The 17,982-nt window shown below is 40.5% G+C and overlaps 1 protein-coding gene across 1 annotated transcript; it reads left to right on the top strand.

The window, feature by feature from the left end:
* Positions 1–708: 708 nt before the first annotated feature.
* eloa (elongin A) lies at positions 709–17,700 on the top strand. Its single transcript, XM_086280443.1, has 12 exons — positions 709–971; positions 6,605–6,661; positions 6,844–6,956; positions 7,154–7,689; positions 9,731–10,059; positions 12,223–12,334; positions 12,841–12,993; positions 13,760–13,857; positions 14,619–14,799; positions 14,962–15,091; positions 15,278–15,420; positions 15,518–17,700. Exons 1-12 carry the CDS (start codon positions 900–902, stop codon positions 15,577–15,579), a joined length of 1,986 nt encoding a protein of 661 aa, XP_086136569.1. The 5' UTR covers positions 709–899; the 3' UTR covers positions 15,580–17,700.
* The last annotated feature ends 282 nt before the right edge of the window (positions 17,701–17,982 follow it).

Here is a 17,982-nt window from a genome sequence, read left to right as displayed (position 1 = left end):
TCCTGGTTTGATCCCAAGAAAAGACACATATCCTCTTGGCGTATGTCAGGAGGGCAACTGGTGTAAAAAAAAAAAAAATCTGCCAAATCAAACATGTGAAGCTAACTGCTGTGGTGACCCTTTGTGAATAAGGAGGTAGCTGAAAGTAGCTTTCCTTTGTATAAAAGAATAAATTAACTGTAAGTCAACCAACACTCTAGTTTTAGGAATGAATCTTATGACATAACTCTGAGGAAAACATCCAGCTCCAAGTTATCGCATAGTCAGTGATACCAATACATTTAACGTGGAAGACATTTGTGACTTTTTACACAAGCTCCTGGAGACGCTACAGTATATGCAAGTGCATTCAGAAATGTTGAAGCTGGTCCCCTGGAAACAATTGTTGATAGAGGAATTCAATGAATGGGTGTTCTTGTTTTAAAGTGACCCTTCCAGTCAGTCTGTGGTTGACAGCATCTCTGCTTTGTCTGTGCTTATGAACATTTTTTATGTTACTTTAGTGAAGCTTAATCTGTTTGGGGGTATGGTAGCCAAACTGAATAAGATGGGGTGAGTTTACGCCATAAGCTTAGTTTTTTATGTTCATTTTTTTTTTGTGGAAAACAAACTAATACTTTTATAGTAAGTTCACTTTATTGTGTTTATTTTGCTTTCAGATTGTTTTTAAATCATTAAGGGGTAAAAAAATAAATAAATAATTCTACATCTTAAATGAATGTACGTGTTGAATTACGTTTGACTTATGTTTTGTTTTTGTTTTGTTTTTTTCTTCCTGGCACTGGGCTTTTATTTTTTAAACTCCGTCGTCCCAGGTACCGGAAGTCGCCTCGTTTCTTCCCTTTCTCTGATCGGTCTGGATCAAACCGTTTCCGGGCGACAGGGTACCAGCAGTAAACATGGCGGAGGAACTGCTGGAAACAGTGGAGAGACTTCAGTCCCGGCTCCAGGAGAACCAGGAGCCCCGAAAGGTAACGGCCCAGCAGGTCGACACGGACACATTTGGTGGTCGGCACCGATCGTTCCGCGAAACGTGACCGACAGACGTGAGGAAGCCGCGGTCACGGCGACGGCTCCCAGAAAGTCGTAACGTTTTTTAAATGCTGCGTTCACGGCTCGCTCTCCGACTCTGTCTTCTCACATTTCTCGGTTCAGACTGTGATAATGAAGCATCAGCAGTTTCCTGAAGTGGCAGCTTTATTTGCAACACAATGCTAATCTAATTCATTTGCAGAGTATTAAATTAGCATTGGGATAACTGTATGATAAAGAAAGTATTTAAAAAAGACATTAGGAGAATAAGATCAACAGTTCACATTTCTAATACTTCTCATCATTTCTACATGTTGAAATCATAATATAAACCATAGTTGTACTGTAAATATCTCCACTGTCTGTTGCTGTGTACAACAGATGTTTGGGATTATGATTTGGGTGTAATTTATTATAGGGATAATGAAAGTATACACCAGGGAAATCATACCTGCCACTAATCTGACACTGATTCTGGGCATTGATGTGTTTGGTATATAAACAGTTACTCTTGCCTCCTTAAACCAATATAGCTAATAGGATTTCCATTTCTCACTCATGTGTGAGGCTGCAGCTTCAGCTGTTAACTAGGCCACTGAGGAAGACTCACTCTATAGGTCCCTATAATGACAGTCCTCTGTAGATATTGGGGCAGGTGTCTGTCAGTCAGGAAATTCAACATGTTTTAACACTACAATGCTTATGACAGTTCGTCACTCATTCAAGTGAGTTCTTCAGTCACTCAGTGAAGCAGAGACTGAAAAAGTCACTTGAATGACAAAACATTTCTCCCACTGAAAACGCCACATCCAGATTAACAGAGTCAACTTTCAGGGATTTTATTACCTGGAAGATTGAGCATGCATCAGGTCATTTACTTGTTAACAGAAGCTGCATCTGTGCCAGTCGTACACATTTTCACATTTCTAAAATGCAACTTATTGAGTAATAGATTAACAAAAGCTTTTGGCATGGTGTCGTTCATATTTGTGATTTTTTTTTACTGTGTCATGCAGAAAACACCAAATTCCCTAAACAGCTCTGCATTTTTAAATCTTACCTCATCACAGTAAGAACAATTCACACAGCCTGTCGTCTCCCTGGATGTTTTAAAATCTGAATCTTTTTTTTTTTCAACCATTTATTTTCAGTTATAGCAAGTAATTGTAATATATTTATATATTGTAATATATATTGTAATATAATTAAACTTATTTAAATTAGTCATACACATTGATTATATAAACTGAAAATGTCATGACCCTCTGTAGCCCACAGAATTGTGGGATTTATTTCAGAGATAGGATACATTCAATTTAAAGTGTGAGTGATACCAATATCTGATTAGATAAAAATACAATATTCTTTTATATATCTAGATATTTCTAATCTTTAAAACACACAAAACATAAAGAAATTTCCCTGACATCAGCCACGTTTGATTATTTATTTACTTGTTTGTTGTATTTGTCTCCTGTTGCCAGCAGGGAAGCTGCAGAGCACCCTCTGGTGGACAAACTATGGAACATCACAACTAATAATATGGTTGAATGGTGTTTCTCCCATCTCTTTACTTTCTTAACTTTCATTTATTGACCATTGTAAATTCAGACACCGATTCAAACACTGCAAATAGCTGATATTGGCTAAGGGATCGGCCAGGCTCTAGTTAAAATATATTAAAAATAAAAAGCTGATCATTTAGTAAATCATAATTATGTAGCAGTGTTTAAATTGATATTTCAGGGACCTTTAGGGACTTTAAATGAAATGCAAATGATTGAATAAAATGTAAATGCATGTTATTTGGCTGTTTAGCTGAATCGTTTGGCCAGTTTGGACAAGACAATATCTGGGTATTTATTGCTAAATGACCATTATCTGTTATTGCATCAATTCAAATTGTAGAGAGGCATTTACCGTATTTATGTGATTTATTATTGTGTCTAACGTAATCTTCTTTTTTTTAAATTTATCTTAACAACAGTATTTCAGAAGGGCGTCACCACAAACACAGTCGTTTCTTAGTATCTCAGTGTGTTCCGACAGCCTGTGAAGGCACCGTGTGGGACGTCACAGTAATTAAGGGGTTTTAACTTGTTATAACGTAGTTGTTTAACCCTACATTTTCAGCTCAATGTAACGATTGTCAGCTCGTTGTTAGTACATATGGATTTATTATCTGCCTTTTATCGGAGCAGCTGCACCAAACACGACATATTTTACCCGAAAACCAAACTCGAAGCTAGAGCATTCGTTAGCCGTTCAGCTAGCTAACGTTAGAAAGTAGTGACAGCTCAGCGGCGACAGGCCTCTGAGATTTACCCGATTCTGGTTAACTGGAGCTGGGCTCCTACTCATGTCCAAACCCGGAGTCTATTGTTAAAGAAAACTGGAGATAAAAGCGTGTAAATGGTGACACACGGCCTCTTGGCTTCGCCTTTGTTTACTGCTGGTGTGTAACAAAGCAGCGTGGATGCGTGTGATGCGTTTGCTGAGCACAAACAAGCTGCACAAGTGAAGCTTTAACTGCAAAAGAAGACGCAAAAATCAGGAGGGAAAAGGTTTTCTAACAGCTCTGCCACGTTAGGCCACCTCATCCTTTAGCAGTGATGGCGCAGAGCTGAGCGCAGATAGTGTGAGTCAGGCAGCAGCTGCAAGTTTCATATGAAGCAGGTCCACGGAGCAGATGGAGCCTCTCTACCGAGAAAATCTCAGAGAGGAAATGCATGAAAATCTGCTTTAACGCCCTGTTTACTTTTCCAGTTTTAATATATAATGAATTGTGATGTACCAGTTGTTTAAGTGACTCGGACTTTGCAGGACAAACAAAAACACAAAGCCTTGCCACTGGGTCCCAAATAATGCAAACCTAATAATGCAATCATGTAATCAAGGCGCACTGAATCTTATCCCTGCCTTTATCTCATCATGCCTGACTGTAACAGACCGATTGCCTTTAAGACCCTCTGTAGTCGCCTTCAGCTACATCTCAGACTTTTTTTTTGAACCGTTTGCAGCAGTACCTTGAAATCCTCGGGCAGAGGACTTATGTCTTCTCCAGAGGCTCGGTTGAAACCTCAGAATCTGTTACTGAACATGGAAAAGGTTGAAAATGGAGAGTTAGTTTATTTCAGACATGGAAAAGTAATATTTTAAGAGGTTACCGATCCAAATACAAAGACTCAAAAGCAGTCAGCTCGTTACAGTCTGACTGGTCAGGAACCAGGCAAACTAAAGACAACAGAAGAATAAATATTGATGGGCGACAAAATGTTTTAAAAATTGATACATTAGAAAAATTGAGAATAATTATTTGAAAATAGCTTAGAGTCTCATTGCATTTCATTTTAGATTCTTTTGAACTGATTCCTGTGTTTTCCTTTACATAAAGGAAAAATCCTTTATGTAAAAAAAAAAAGGATTTTTCCTTTTTATTTTTCCTTCTAAACTGATCTTGGAAAAAGTGCAAATTGAGGCATGAAATGTAGGAAATTAATTGTTGAATGCTCAAAATTTCCTTGAGTTTACCCTAGCTTCCCCGGTTTATTGTTTTTTAATGTAATGTGTTTAATTTAAATGAAATGTTTTTGAGATGTTTTAGTTGGTTTTGCAGTCGTTGAATGGTTGTGTTCAGTGTTCAGACTGTTATTACAGCTGCCGTTCTATGGGATAACATCTTTGGGTTTCAGTAGGGATCCATCTGTAAATGTGTCGACCTTTATTTAAACTAGAAATAGTGCGGGACATTTTTAAGGCAAGCACAAAAGGGTAAATCATCTCGTGTTACTTGTGAAGACTCTGCAGACGTTAAAGAGAAAAGTTAAGAATAAATATTTCAAATTGGCACAGGAAATATACCCTGCTTCTTCATTTTATGTTTTTCTTATTCACTATGACAAAATAACAGGAAACCGCACAAATGTATGAATAAAAATTCATCACCCATGATTCTTTACTCATTATCCAGATGCACTCATTCCAGTGTATGTTATATTAAGGGTGACCGCATGTCCTACTTTTTACCTGGGCCTGTACAGCATATCAGCCCTCCACCCATCTAAGGTATTCAGACAATGTCCCACATTTTAATTGGCTCTGCTGAGTCTCAAAAGGAGGTGTTGTGTGGATGCATCCCTGCTGAAACCTAAAGATGATTAGCATCTGAATCCTCTGTTTTTACTGGGAAATAAAATGAAAAGACAAAAGTGTACAAAGACAAAACCCCCACAAACTTTAGCTCTTGTATATGCTCATAAGAAATTCCTCACATGGTCAATGCCAAACCAGTGCCAAAGAATTTTAGACTGCTAGTAAATACATTATACATTAAAAAGCGACACAAGACGAGCAAATCTCTTCCAGTGTGGATGCAAATTTAGGCCTCTGAAGGTTCTTATCTGTATCATGCTACGATTACATTATGTTGCCTAGCAGTCACCTGTTAACAGGCCACAACAGTCCCAGCAAATTTACTGCTGTTGTTACAATTCCTTATAAGGATTGTTTTTATGAAACACTTGTGTATCTGTTTAAACCACAGGTGTCAGGCGGGCCACACTACAGCTCAATTTAATATCACGTGGGTCAGACCACTTATACAGCTATATAAAAATCCGCCTTTATTTTAACGTAAAGAAGTTCTAAATACATTTAATTAGCTGTCTTATGTGTATTTTAGTACAAAATAATAAAGTTTGTGGTCTTTCCATTTTTAGTCCTCACACCTCACAGTGTTCACTGTCCAAAGCCATTCACTGGGCTAGTTGGGACCAGGTTAGTTGAGGATGAGCTCTCAAAGTTTTTGAAAATTTTAAAGCAGGTTTTATGTGTGAAAACAGTAACAGTGGGCTAATTAGAAGCTTTAGTAAAGTTAACAGTTGTAGCTGATAAACAGGCGCAGCGTGAGCTGGTGGAAATCCAGCCTGGGCTGCTGCTGTGTGTCATAGAAGCACCTCAGGTTCAAATGGATCTGCTGGACTTTTCCACTGCAAAGCATGAAGCACAGCGATAATCATCATATCTTCACGTGTTCAGTATCAGGCTGAGCTCACGACCAGCAGAGCCCAACCCTCATGTAACGAGCACTAAATGCAGCATCAGGTTATTCCTTTAACTGTACAACACCAACACGCCAACTCTTCATGTGGATTAAAACAAAGGCAGGAATAATCTCCTCTGTCACCTTTCGGGGGCTCAACAGTAATATTTACCAAAACAGCAGCTTCAGTAACTGTTTTAGGAAAATAAATTTAAACAAACTCATTCTGCTTAATTTCAGCTCTATATTTTTATTGTTGGACTCAACCAGAGTAGCTTTTACACGGTTCTTGATTCAAAATAATTTATCTTACAACTCTGTCTCCCTTAAGTCCAACTTTCTTGTGATTGACTGTATCTCACAAACAAAAGGTTTGAAGAACAGGTGGTCACGTCTGCAGTATTTGAGTCTTTGGCTTCGTCTAATATGAACAACCATCACTGTAACATAAAATAAGGAAAGGCTCTGTGGTGGAATCGGGACTCTTTCTCCAAATGATACATTTTTGTTTTTCCTTTCTTTTTATTTCAGCTGCTGAAGACTCTGAAAAGACTCGGGGAGCTTCCTATGACTGTGGACATATTGGTGGTAAGGATGTGTTGCTTCATCACCTCCAAACTGTCGATGCAAAAATCAGAGGGAAAATATTCTAGATAAATGAGTGGGACAGCAAGTTGACAGCTTCCCTCCTGAACTTGTTTCTGACCAGTTAAATCGCTTGCCTGGAGCTGCCAAAGCATGACTGTTAAATCTGGGAATTTCTCTCGTAGGAAACTGGAGTGGGAAAGGCTGTGAACTCCTTCAGGAAACACGAATTAGCTGGAGAGGTGGCAAAAAATCTCGTAGCCAAATGGAAGAAACTGGTTCCTCAGTCTGGAGACAGGTATCGGCTGCACACCTCTGCCTCGACATGCATGACTTTAGCTCTCATGTGTCTGTACGCTGTGTGCTCTCTTTCTGCAATGGTCGTATGTAACGATGACTTTTCAGGACAGAAGATCCAAACCTTCAAAATAAAACCCCAAAATTAAATGGCGTCATCTGCAAAAACTGAGTTCTGTCTCCATCTTTCTTCCTCAGACCCAACAGCCACGGCTCCAGATCTCACACACAGGCTCGAGGCCATGACGCGAGCGGCAGAGGAGACCATAAACGTCCCCGAGAGCCCTCGCCTGAGGAAGACCGCTCCTACGTAGAGGAGGAAGAGGAGGAAAGAGGTTACCACACCAACTATTCGCCCTCACCTCCTCAGCACGACCAGTACAGTCCCCCACAGCGAGGAGGGTATCACTCAGACGAATACGAAAGCCCTGAGCCCGAACCTGAACCCAGCCCGCCACCACCTCCTCCCCCTGTTTCCCGCAAAGACATCCGCCACACCAAACCAAACAAGGAGCCGAGCAAGAACCACCACAGCGACCGAAACCGAGACGAGGAGCGGCGGCAACGCCACGCACAGACGAATAGCGATAGAGAAGGCGGAGGAAGTCAGGGGAAGAAGCGAAGCGGAGACCGAGAGAGACATCAGAGTCCGGTACAGAAGGCTGCCAAACACAGCAAGAAGTCAACCACGCATGACAGCAGGAAGGAGGAGAAGAAGAAAGGAGGAGATGAAGGTGAGTTCGATACTTGTTATTAATCTCGATCTCTCTTCCACAGCATGTCTTTTGTCCTGTCTTCCTACCGGTCGCAGCAGATGGCCGCCCCTCCCTGAGCTCGGTTCTCCTGGAGGGTTCTCTTCTGTTAAAAGGGAGTTTTTCCTTCCCCCTGTCATTAAAGTGTTTGCTCATAGGGGGTCATATGATTGTTGGCTTTTTCTCTGTATGTATTGTTGTAGGGTCCACCTTACAATATAAAGCGCCTTGAGGCGACTGTTTTTGTTATTTGGCGCTTTATTAATAAAATTCACAAGAGCTACAGCCCCTGCCTATGTAGGCAGCTGCCCCCAACCACTACAGGTAACAATAACCAGCTGCTCGAGTAACTGATAGCAGTGGTTAATCTAAAGATAACAGAAGAAAAAAACATCTGCAGAATTATGAGGACTTTAAAACAGTTTAAAATCAAAACATCTGCAGCTCGCTGAGACAACTTCCTGTTGCCTTGCTTGTGGGCGCATACAGGTGACTGCATCACTCGAGTCTCATTTGAATAACAAATTAACCTTTTAAAAGCAGTTGACCAGTCTTTTTAATCTTTAAAAGACTGCAGTCAAATATCAGGTTCACAGAAAAATTTTTTCATGTTCCACTCAAGATCCCAGTTTATCTAAAGATACCAAACATGTCAGAATTAATTTGTTACATGTAGCCTGAATAACAATTTAAACTATAACTACACCATCTTCTCCTCACTAAAAGCACATAAATGTCTTACTGAAAGATAATCATCTTCTTGTTGTACTGTGTAATGTTTTACTTTGCTATGAAGGAAATAAGCCGTGAGATTTAGGGGCACTTAAATAATCTTCTTTCTGTCATTTAACTCTTGATTTCTGGTACTTATACCACAGCCAAAACAATTACTATAGAAGGTTAAAGGCAATCATTGTGTGGTCATTTGTGCAGCTCTGTGCAACAGGAAGGTTGTGTGTGTTTTATCAGCTTGGATCAAGAAATATGGCCACAACACAGAGTGACTTCCTGTTCTGAGGAACTGAGCGATCGTAGAAACAGCACGAGAAACTCCTCTGACAGGAAGTGACAAAGTGAAATTTTCAAACTGTTTTCTTGTTTGGTTCATTAACCACAGCATGCATGTGTGAATCAGAAGAGGAGTGTGTGTTGTTTGGTGATTGAGTAATTAGTTAGTCACTAGTAATTAGGAGTTAACAATTTTTATAATGTAATAATAATTAAAACTTCACTTATGAGGAGGCTGTAATGGTCCGTTGTGCTGGAGGGAACGGAGCGTGTCGATTTACCGGTCAGTCTGCGTCCTCACCCTCACCTATAGTGATGATCGTTGATGCAATCAGCAGAAATGAGTTTCATCTAAAGGATGCCTGGGCTCTACGTTAGAGATCGGACAAGGAGACGCTGTTCCTCCACATCGACAGGAGCAAGATGAGGTGGTTTAGGCATCTGACTGGGACGCTTCCTGGACGCCTCTTAGGTGAGGTATTCAGGCGTGTCGGTGTTGGTGATGTCACTGTTGGTGCTCTTGCAAATGGCGGTGCGTACAAAAAATTATGGTTATGTCAGTTTGTCATGCACCTCTCGGTTTTTAGCTCATCTGGCCAATAAAATAGAAACGCTTATGCTGTGGCGAGGCACCCGTCTGTCTGTCCGTTCACAAGAATCACTCCTCCTCCTCAGGTTTGAATCTAGTTTACACAGAGTGGTCACCTAATGGGTCTTCACAGACATTGTGCTCAAAGGTCCAGGTCATATTTGTTGTTTTGTGAGCAGTAACATGTGAATTGTGCTGCACCGTTAGCCAGATAGGCTACTACGTCGTTCCGATTGTGGCTTGAACCTCCAGACAAGATTTCTGATTTCTTTGCTTCCTGCCTTAAATTCTACTCTTATAAAAGTGCTGATGTCCATAAATCCAAAATAAAATCCTGGATTAAAGTCTTTGTTTTATATTTGTCATTTGTTGAATATTTTAAGAGAAATTAATGCAGTATAATAAATTATGATCTTCATCTTTTAGGGCGACCACGAGTGCCGAAGGACTCTCCACCTAAGGAGGAAGAAGAGGACTTCGAGGTGCCCACCATGTCCTTCGAGTCCTTCCTCACATACGACGCCCCGACGTCTGTGAAGAAGAAAAAGAAGACACCGTCAGCTTCATCTTCATCGCACAGTCGGCCGTCTCACTCCTCCTCGTCAACGTCGTCTTCCCATCGCACACGAACACCTCCACCTGCATCCTCCTCTTCGTCCTCTTCTTCTTCCAAAGCGCGCAAGGCAAACGGCGCTCAGAGTACCAAGAGGACGCATTCGGGGACAGCGGTGACGACGCCATCGAGAAGCAAGGAGGTACCGACTGTTTTTAAACATGTTATTTATCTTTTTATTTAACCAACATAGAAAATAAGCAAAATGGGGAAATCTGTCAGGTCTGTGCGATGCCATGATCTGTTCAGCTATTGTAAAGAAACTCCTGCTTAACACTGTGAAAAGGTAAAACTAGACCTCTAACAGGTGTTAAATCGTCCTTAAGGATTCAATTCAATTCAATTTTATTTATATAGCGCCAAATCACAACAAAAGTCGCCTCAAGGCGGATGACTTGGAGAGTAGAAGAAAATGACCCAGAGCAGATTTCTGATAGCATCGATGAGCATTTTTTTAATTTCAAGCATGAGTCAGTGTTTAAACCGATGACTCAGCTTTAGTTTTCAGGGTGTAAACGTACTTTTCTAACCTTGGAGTGAGCCGTAACTCAAGCTCCCTCTGTGAGCGTCTTCTGCAGCTGTCAGAGTTTTTTCAGTGAGGAAAACTGCAGCTGACATTTGTGTAGGGTTCCTTCTCTTTATTGATAAAGACCGACAGTGCAGAGGGTTCATCCACTCATTGTGACATTAAAGGCTCTGCAGTGATTGTAGAACTTGCTGCTTGCTGCCGTCGGTTTTGCAGTTAGAACTCTGATGGTGTCATGTTGGTGAAAACATCAGATCCGTGAGATGCCTTTAGCCTTTAGTTTTGCTTTTATCTTGTGGGATTTTGTTTCCTAGCAACAGTTGATAACTCCGGTGTCAAGGTGATGCAGAGAGAAGCAGAAAGTAGAAACACCAACCACAGATTGCAGATACAACATAGGTGTGGCCTCCGGGTCTGAAACGTGAGGCCTGCACAGGAGTGCTTTAAACCTGCATTGTTCATTATAACAGCCAGCAGGGTGCGACTCCTCTGGTTGCAAGAACATGTTTAACTTTGTAAAATTCTGTGGGAAAATTACCTATAAGCCCACATGGTTTATGACTTCAGTAAACACTTTAATGATTCATTTATGGCCTAAACCGCTAGTTTAAGGTCTTATTTAATAAAAAATGTTCCTCATTTTGTAAATTATGATGCAACTGTGAGAAATACAGATGATAAAGCAGAGAAATGCAAACAAAGGTCAGTCCATGTTTATGCTATGCTGAACTAACCGTGTACTGGAAGAGCTTCATATTCAACATAAACAAATAAGAGTGTCAAAAGCATCTTGTGCAAGTGTCAAATGTTGGACAATATTAATACGATTCATTTCAAACTTATTTATATAGCATCAATTCTCAATAAGTCACCTCAGGGTGCTTTTATATTATAACGACCCTATGTTATTAGAATGAAAACTCGATAAATAAGTCAATCTTCGAAAAACAGACACTTGGTGAAAGTGGGGAGGAAGAACTCCATTTTTAATTAAAGGAAGGAACCTTCAGCAGGGACAGTGAGAGGAAGGTATCGGCTGCAACAGTTGAAAGCTGGGTCTCCAGCTGGAATAAAGCAGTTTCCAATGAAAGCGTTCAGTTTAAAAGCTTGACGTCAGAGCATCAGGTCAGCAGCACAACCAGGGGGATGCTGTTGTGTTTTACTGACATTCACAAGGTTCTGCAACATGAGTTTGTCAGACTGAAATGTTCTTGATTGTTTGAGAGAGAAGGTTTAGCAGAAATGACCTTAACTGTGGAAACTCTTGGCCACACAAACACAATCTTTACCTTCTACCTCCCTATGAGTTCATCTATTTCCCCAAAATAAAAACAAAGTGGATGTTTTACAAAAGCAAAAGGATAAAGAGCAGCTCGTGAAACCATCTGAATGTGAACAAGAAGACGACCTTAAACGGGGGATTGGCCAAATCTTGAACTTGTTGAACTCTTCTCTTTCTGAGTAAATCCCTCACTTTGATGAGCTGTTTCCACATCACTGCATCCAGTTACTGTGCAGGTTTAGTATCCATCTCATACCCCAGGACCAGCATTCATTTTAGAGTTGTGCTTCTTCTTCTGTCATATTTAGATTTTCTTTTATTGAGGTCTTGACTTTTGTTTTTATTTTTTGTTTAATTGATACCCTACTTTACCTTTCTGAGCTGTTGTTACCTTTATGATAGTTTCAGACAAATAATGAGTTGTTTCTGATTATTTGGCTGCTATAAGTCATTTCCCATCTTTTGGGATAAATAAAGTGTTTCTTATCTTGTTGTAGGTTTACGAAGCTGTGCCGACTGTTCCTGAAATCCAGCTGCCAGCGATTCAGCCCAATTACAGACCTCTGCCCTCCATTGACATCACACCGCTGTCCCCTCAGAGACGCAAAGGTAAGGCCCTCGCCCCCAATATCAAAACTTTTTCATTATGTTATTTCTCGTTTAACTGCTATGAGAACACCAAACTCTGGCATCAAAAAGGTGAACCCTTCCATGAGTCTTTCTGTGCCTGTATTTGTGCATAAATTAAGCGCCTTAAAATGTTTTCTTTCTTTTTTTAAGTGGTTGTTGTTATAACTTAGAAACAAATACTTTTAGTTAACTTTGTGACATAACGTCTCACTTCATGCAGAAACTTGAGTGCAGTTGTGGCTGAGGAGCAGGTGAAGAGAGGAACCGCTTCTGACTGAATGACAGATGCGTTCTAGACTTTTTTTCCTCATTCTGTATCTTTGCACTTCTGAATCAGGTCACACATGTACCTGCGAGCGATTTCTCACATTCGTGCACATTGCGATCTGATCTGGATTTTCTTGCCAGCATCAGCATATCTGCAAACATTCTTCCTCATCCTCTACATTCAGGCTCACTCTGACGTTCGCTCGCTTCACTTTCAGTTCCTGTGTGCAATGAAGAGGATGATGCAGGCTTCACGGGGAAGCGGTTTAACTCCAAGATGGTGGTCTACTCAGGATCGAAGACCGCCTACCTGCCCAAGATGATGACGCTGTACGAGCAATGCATCCGTGTCCTGCAGAACAACATCGACTGTGAGTGGATATGCAGTATTTCTCTCAGTCTCTGAGCCTCCCTGCAGGGGGCAACAAGGGCCTGATGATGCCACGGAGTTTGACCATGAATATTAAAGCTGATGAGAGGAGTTTAATTTTATCTAAAGTGTAGTATAGCATGTCGTTTTTGAAGTTTAATTTCTGTGTTTTACTTTTATTTCTCTGCCTGCTGCTTTTAAACAACTGCAGGATTTTACGTTTTAGTTTTTAGTTTCATCACAGAGGCATGTGATTGGTTTGATCTGTTTCCCTGTTTGTTAGCAGGATTACTCAGATAGTGATGGACTGATTTGCAGGATAATTTTAGCAATGTAGGTCTGGGCCCACCTTGAACAGAATAGATTTTGGAGTCGGTACAGTTTCAGATCAGGGTTAGCTTTTGTGTATTGAGAAGTTTAGTTTCTCTTTCTCTTTACGATAACTCTAATAACCTTGCCGGAGACTAAGTTCATGAATAGCGTGGGGGCAATTTCATAGCCTTGAAGGTGCTATTGTTTTGCTCTTCACTCACTGTGATGGTCTGTGTAGGTACCAGGTGATCAGAGTTCACAACAAAGGATAAAAGTACAGCAGAAAGTCTCCACAGTCTTTCAAAGTCAGTATCTACTCAAATGTGGTCCTCGCCTGAACTCCACCCAACTGCTTTTTGTGTTGTCGAATAGGAACGTGTCTATGGTCTGCAACTGTGCATGCACATGAACAAAAAGTGTAATCCCACCCTGACGATGCCTCTCTGCTCTTTCAGCGATCGCTGAGGTGGGAGGAGTGCCGTTCGATATCCTGGAGCCGGTTCTGGAGAGATGTACCCCAGAGCAGCTGTACCGCATCGAGCAGAGCAACCAGGTAACATGTCAGACTTCAGTGAAACTTTTAATCTTAAAGCTTAATCTGAGGAAGGAGCGTGGAATCGAAAAATGTAGCCACAAAAATAGCTAAAACGTCCACATTGACCTCTTTGATTTTTATCCTTCAGCCATAAAAGACTGATGGGATATTTTTGTCACCCCGTTGTACCGGTAGGTGAGCGGCGTGGACACCCAGGTTTGTGAATGCGATAACTCGAGAACGAGGCGATGTAAGAGTTTCAGATTGATATCATAGGTGTATCTACTAGGAGGCTGAGTGCTAGCATTGGTGGCCACCGGTGTTTTTATAAGAAGTGAAAAATCTAGAGAATTTTCACTTCTTATTTTATTCCACTGAAATAGAATTAATTTGCACAAACTGCAAAAGTTTTGTTTTCACAATAGAAATATAAGGTGGATAAATCTTTTAGCATCATTTGCTTTCTTTTTCCAAACTTTGTTAAAAACTATCAAGCTGTATTTTATGAAACTTAGGAGGATGAACTCTGAATGGCTGCTACACATGTAACACTTTTACAAGCAGAGCAGTTATTCATCATTAAAGTTCATATTCGTCATTAAAGTCGGTCGCCTTCCTCTTTGTCTCCATCTTTTCTGTCTGGCGCAAGTTTACAGCTTTCCAGAAAATATTATAAAATATAAAGTTTGGATGTTGAGAAAGTTGTATTAATGTCACTTTTTGTCATGAGAAATATGGGCATACGTCCCTTTTTGAAGATTCTTCTCGCCTCCTTTTAGTGGTTCACGGAGGAATCGGACGAGCTGTGGATGCGTCACTGTCGGCGCGACTTCAAGCGGGAGTCTCCGCAGGAGTACGAGTCATGGAGGGAGTTGTACCTGAGGCTGCACGACGAGCGCGAGGAGCGACTAAGGATGCTCACACAGAATATCACGTCTGCGCATGCCAACAAACCCAAAGGTGGGACGAGCTTTTGCAGTTTTGTATAAATCGACACATAAAGCACAAAGAAAAAGCATTTTGGGATTTTCTGTTTGTTTCTGTAGTTATGATTCATGATGGTTTTTTTAATATTTTTAAGGCTGTTGAGTGTTTGACCGAGAGTGTTGTTTCCTCTAACAGGACGTCAGGTTAAGATGGCGTACGTAAACTCTGCCGCCAAGCCGCCCCGTGATGTTCGCCGCCGACAGGAGAAGTTTGGAACCACCAGTGGTTCGACAGCCAGCTCCACAGCAGCTGCAGCTCCTATCAAGTGAGTACAGAATAAGATCAGGGAGAAACTGAGAGGATGTTTAGAGATTTCCTGATAAATATCACAGACTGAGTTTCAAATCACGAGGAGGAAGATCTTCTCTATCGATGCACACGGCTGCAGACAGAGCTGTGTAGGGTTTTTTTTTTATATTCACCACAGTGGCTTTCTTCCTGTGTCCTTCAGAATAAGACCGGCTACCACTGACTACTCCGGAGAATCAAGCCAGTCGTCTTCCTCCCAAAACAACCCTCCTCCCGCTGGTTCATCCCGCTTCTCTGCACCGAGTGGAGTAGGACACGCCGCCCGGGAAAAACCTCAAGTCAAAAGTAAGTCTTGCTGAAAGCACCATTGAGGATTTCTTTTTTTCTGTGTGTGTCTTTTAATCTAACAAATCACTTCTTCCTGTTTCCTTCTTCCCCACAGAAATCGCCCCCATGATGGCCAAAACTATCAAAGCATTCAAGAACAGATTCTCCCGCCGGTAGTGTGAAAGAGACTGAATGTATTTTATGTGATTTTAATTACAGTGTAGCGGAATTGGACTGGAGACCCTCCAACCCTGCGCGCACACTTTCAGCCCCGCAAACATCACATGAACTTTGCAGTATTTGTGGAAAAATGGTTAACTTCCTTTTTTTTCTTTGTTTTTTTTTTTTTGTGGGGGTGGGTTGATGTTTTTTTTTCTGTGGTGACGTCTGTTTTGCGGGTCTTAAATTAAGTATTTAAATCCTAAACGATGGTACACATGGTAGAAGGACACACACAAACACAGTCAGTCTGTTACTGAATCATGTTTTCCAGCAGACGGTTTTTAAAGAAAGAGTTTTTGGGGGAATTCTTGCTGCGAGGTTAGATTAGAGGATTTTTCTATCGCTTTCTCCGGCAGCACAAAGACTGGAAAGAGGGGAGCAGCTCGTTTTCAGCTGTAACAAAATCAGCCCCAGCAGAACCTTTAATTGTCATTAATTAACATGTACATTTGTACACAGCCAAAACGTGCACAAAAAATTTGTGACTTTTTAAAAAATTTGCCTCAAACCTGCATTCTTTCTAATGGCCAGTAGGGGGCGTCTCTGAAATTATATTGTATAGAAGTCCATGAGTAAATTCTTCTAATGTGATCCGTAAACTCAGTTAACATTTTCCTGAAGAGTTTATGGACTCAGCTGCTAATTTTAAGTCTTAATCAATGAAAAATAAAGTTAATGCTGTAAATTATTTTTGCTAAATAATTTAAATTATTTGTGGGTGGCCAAGTCACTATGTTAGCCACCCGAGTTTTAAAACTCTCAACTCAGTGCTGCACTAACCAGTGGGTGATGTCGTGATGGCCACATCCAGCTTTTATATACAGTCTGTGACTAATTGCACTAATCAATTTGTTTCAAATTTTCATTTTTTTTAACCCCTCGCCTGTAAAAGGCTGACAGTGTACTGTCATCACTTGGGTGGCAGGGAGGGCAGCGTAGGATTTTGAAATTGATAGCATCGGTGCATCTACTAAAAATCTCAGTGACCTCGACCTCAAGGTCAGGGCTAGAGGTCAAGTGTATGAATGTGATAACTCAAGAAGAAACTCACCTAGGATTTTCACATTTATAGCATAAGTGCAGTATTTTTACTGCTGTGACCAGACATTGAGCATCAAGGGCTCAACCTTAATGCAGTCAATAACTGAATCAAGTTTTCCTTTCATAAATAATAATAATAATAATAATAATAATAATAATAATAATAATAATGGGGGGGGGGGACATTTGAACAAAGTAGCATTTCCGCAAAAGCTCCCCATCTGGTCAGAAACGATAGACTTGACATGCAAAATGTTAATATTTATGCTTGATTTTCTCTTTTCATAACAATTAAAGAGATTACATTTGTTAAACAATGAACTTAAACGTTTGTTTTTCTCCCTTGTTTCCTGTCTTTGTGCCAAGCCAAGCGGTTCATATTTATCATATGAAAGATGATAGTTTTATCTGTCTTCTAATCAAACTAGTAATGAGCATATTTCCCAAAGTGCGAATCTTTTCCTTGTAAGGGACAGAAAAAGGGCTCTTATTTTAAAAACAGTCAGCTGTTGTTTCCCCTATGACCAAATGATACACTACAGTGGGAAACTTTTACACTTTTACTCTTGTTTTGTCTCTTAATCGCATGCACCGTGGACGTCCCGACACCCGAGACATCAGCTGGATGGTGGGGGACTTTAATCATGTTTTGCCTGGTGCATTTAAAAAAAAATGTGTTTGGCTAAGATGAAAGCACAGCAGAGCGTGCGGCGTCGTAGACTTACTTTAACCCTCCTGTGGCTTCAATTCATGTTTCCCTGCTGTCGAATGTGTGCTTCCCTGTTTTTATCTGCTTCACTGTGACAAACTGATTGAGTGAGGGGAGATTTGGAAAGAGAACCATAAGTTGTCTGCAGCTGCAGTCCATGATGATGATGATGATGATGAAATGTATTTATTTTCAACACTGGGACCTGGCACCCCACAACATGGGCCTGAATGGAAGTAGATTACAAATTGTAATTTTATTAGATTTTAATAAATGTTATATGGTCATTTTTATTAAAATTGACTTTTTTCCCTGAAGCTGTTTGTGTGGGTCTCTTTGTCACTCAGAAAGTCTGCAGTGCAGGAGGTTTATAGAAGTGATCCATCTTACCAAAACTACCTTATATTATTAACATAATAATATCTGTATATTTTTTTCTATGGTTATTATTCTTAACGGCCAGCATCACTTTTAGTAGTTCAGCAATCGCTGAGCGTTTTACAGGGCTCAACGTGATTAAATGAATGAGAGACAGAAACGTTTTTTTTAACAGCTATTAAAAAAACTGAAGCAGGAGCCTCCTTTATTTTTGTTTTTAACCTGTATAA

This window comes from Aulonocara sp. 'chitande type north' Nkhata Bay, linkage group LG22 (genome assembly GCF_057382095.1).
Source record: "Aulonocara sp. 'chitande type north' Nkhata Bay isolate Kocher_YH1m ecotype deep benthic linkage group LG22, A_spYH_male_GT1.1, whole genome shotgun sequence".
Classification (NCBI taxonomy): Eukaryota; Metazoa; Chordata; class Actinopteri; order Cichliformes; family Cichlidae; genus Aulonocara; species Aulonocara sp. 'chitande type north' Nkhata Bay.
Note: the sequence above shows the minus strand (reverse complement) of the source record. Positions and strands in the feature narration are given on the sequence as shown.

Bases quoted from the DNA above. Each gene is read 5' to 3' on its own strand.
- eloa (XM_086280443.1), top strand. From the start codon at position 900: ATGGCGGAGGAACTGCTGGAAACAGTGGAGAGACTTCAGTCCCGGCTC. The intron at 10,060-12,222 runs GTACCGACTGTT...ATCTTGTTGTAG, and splicing joins CGCCATCGAGAAGCAAGGAG to GTTTACGAAGCTGTGCCGAC. The intron at 12,335-12,840 runs GTAAGGCCCTCG...CTTCACTTTCAG, and splicing joins GTCCCCTCAGAGACGCAAAG to TTCCTGTGTGCAATGAAGAG.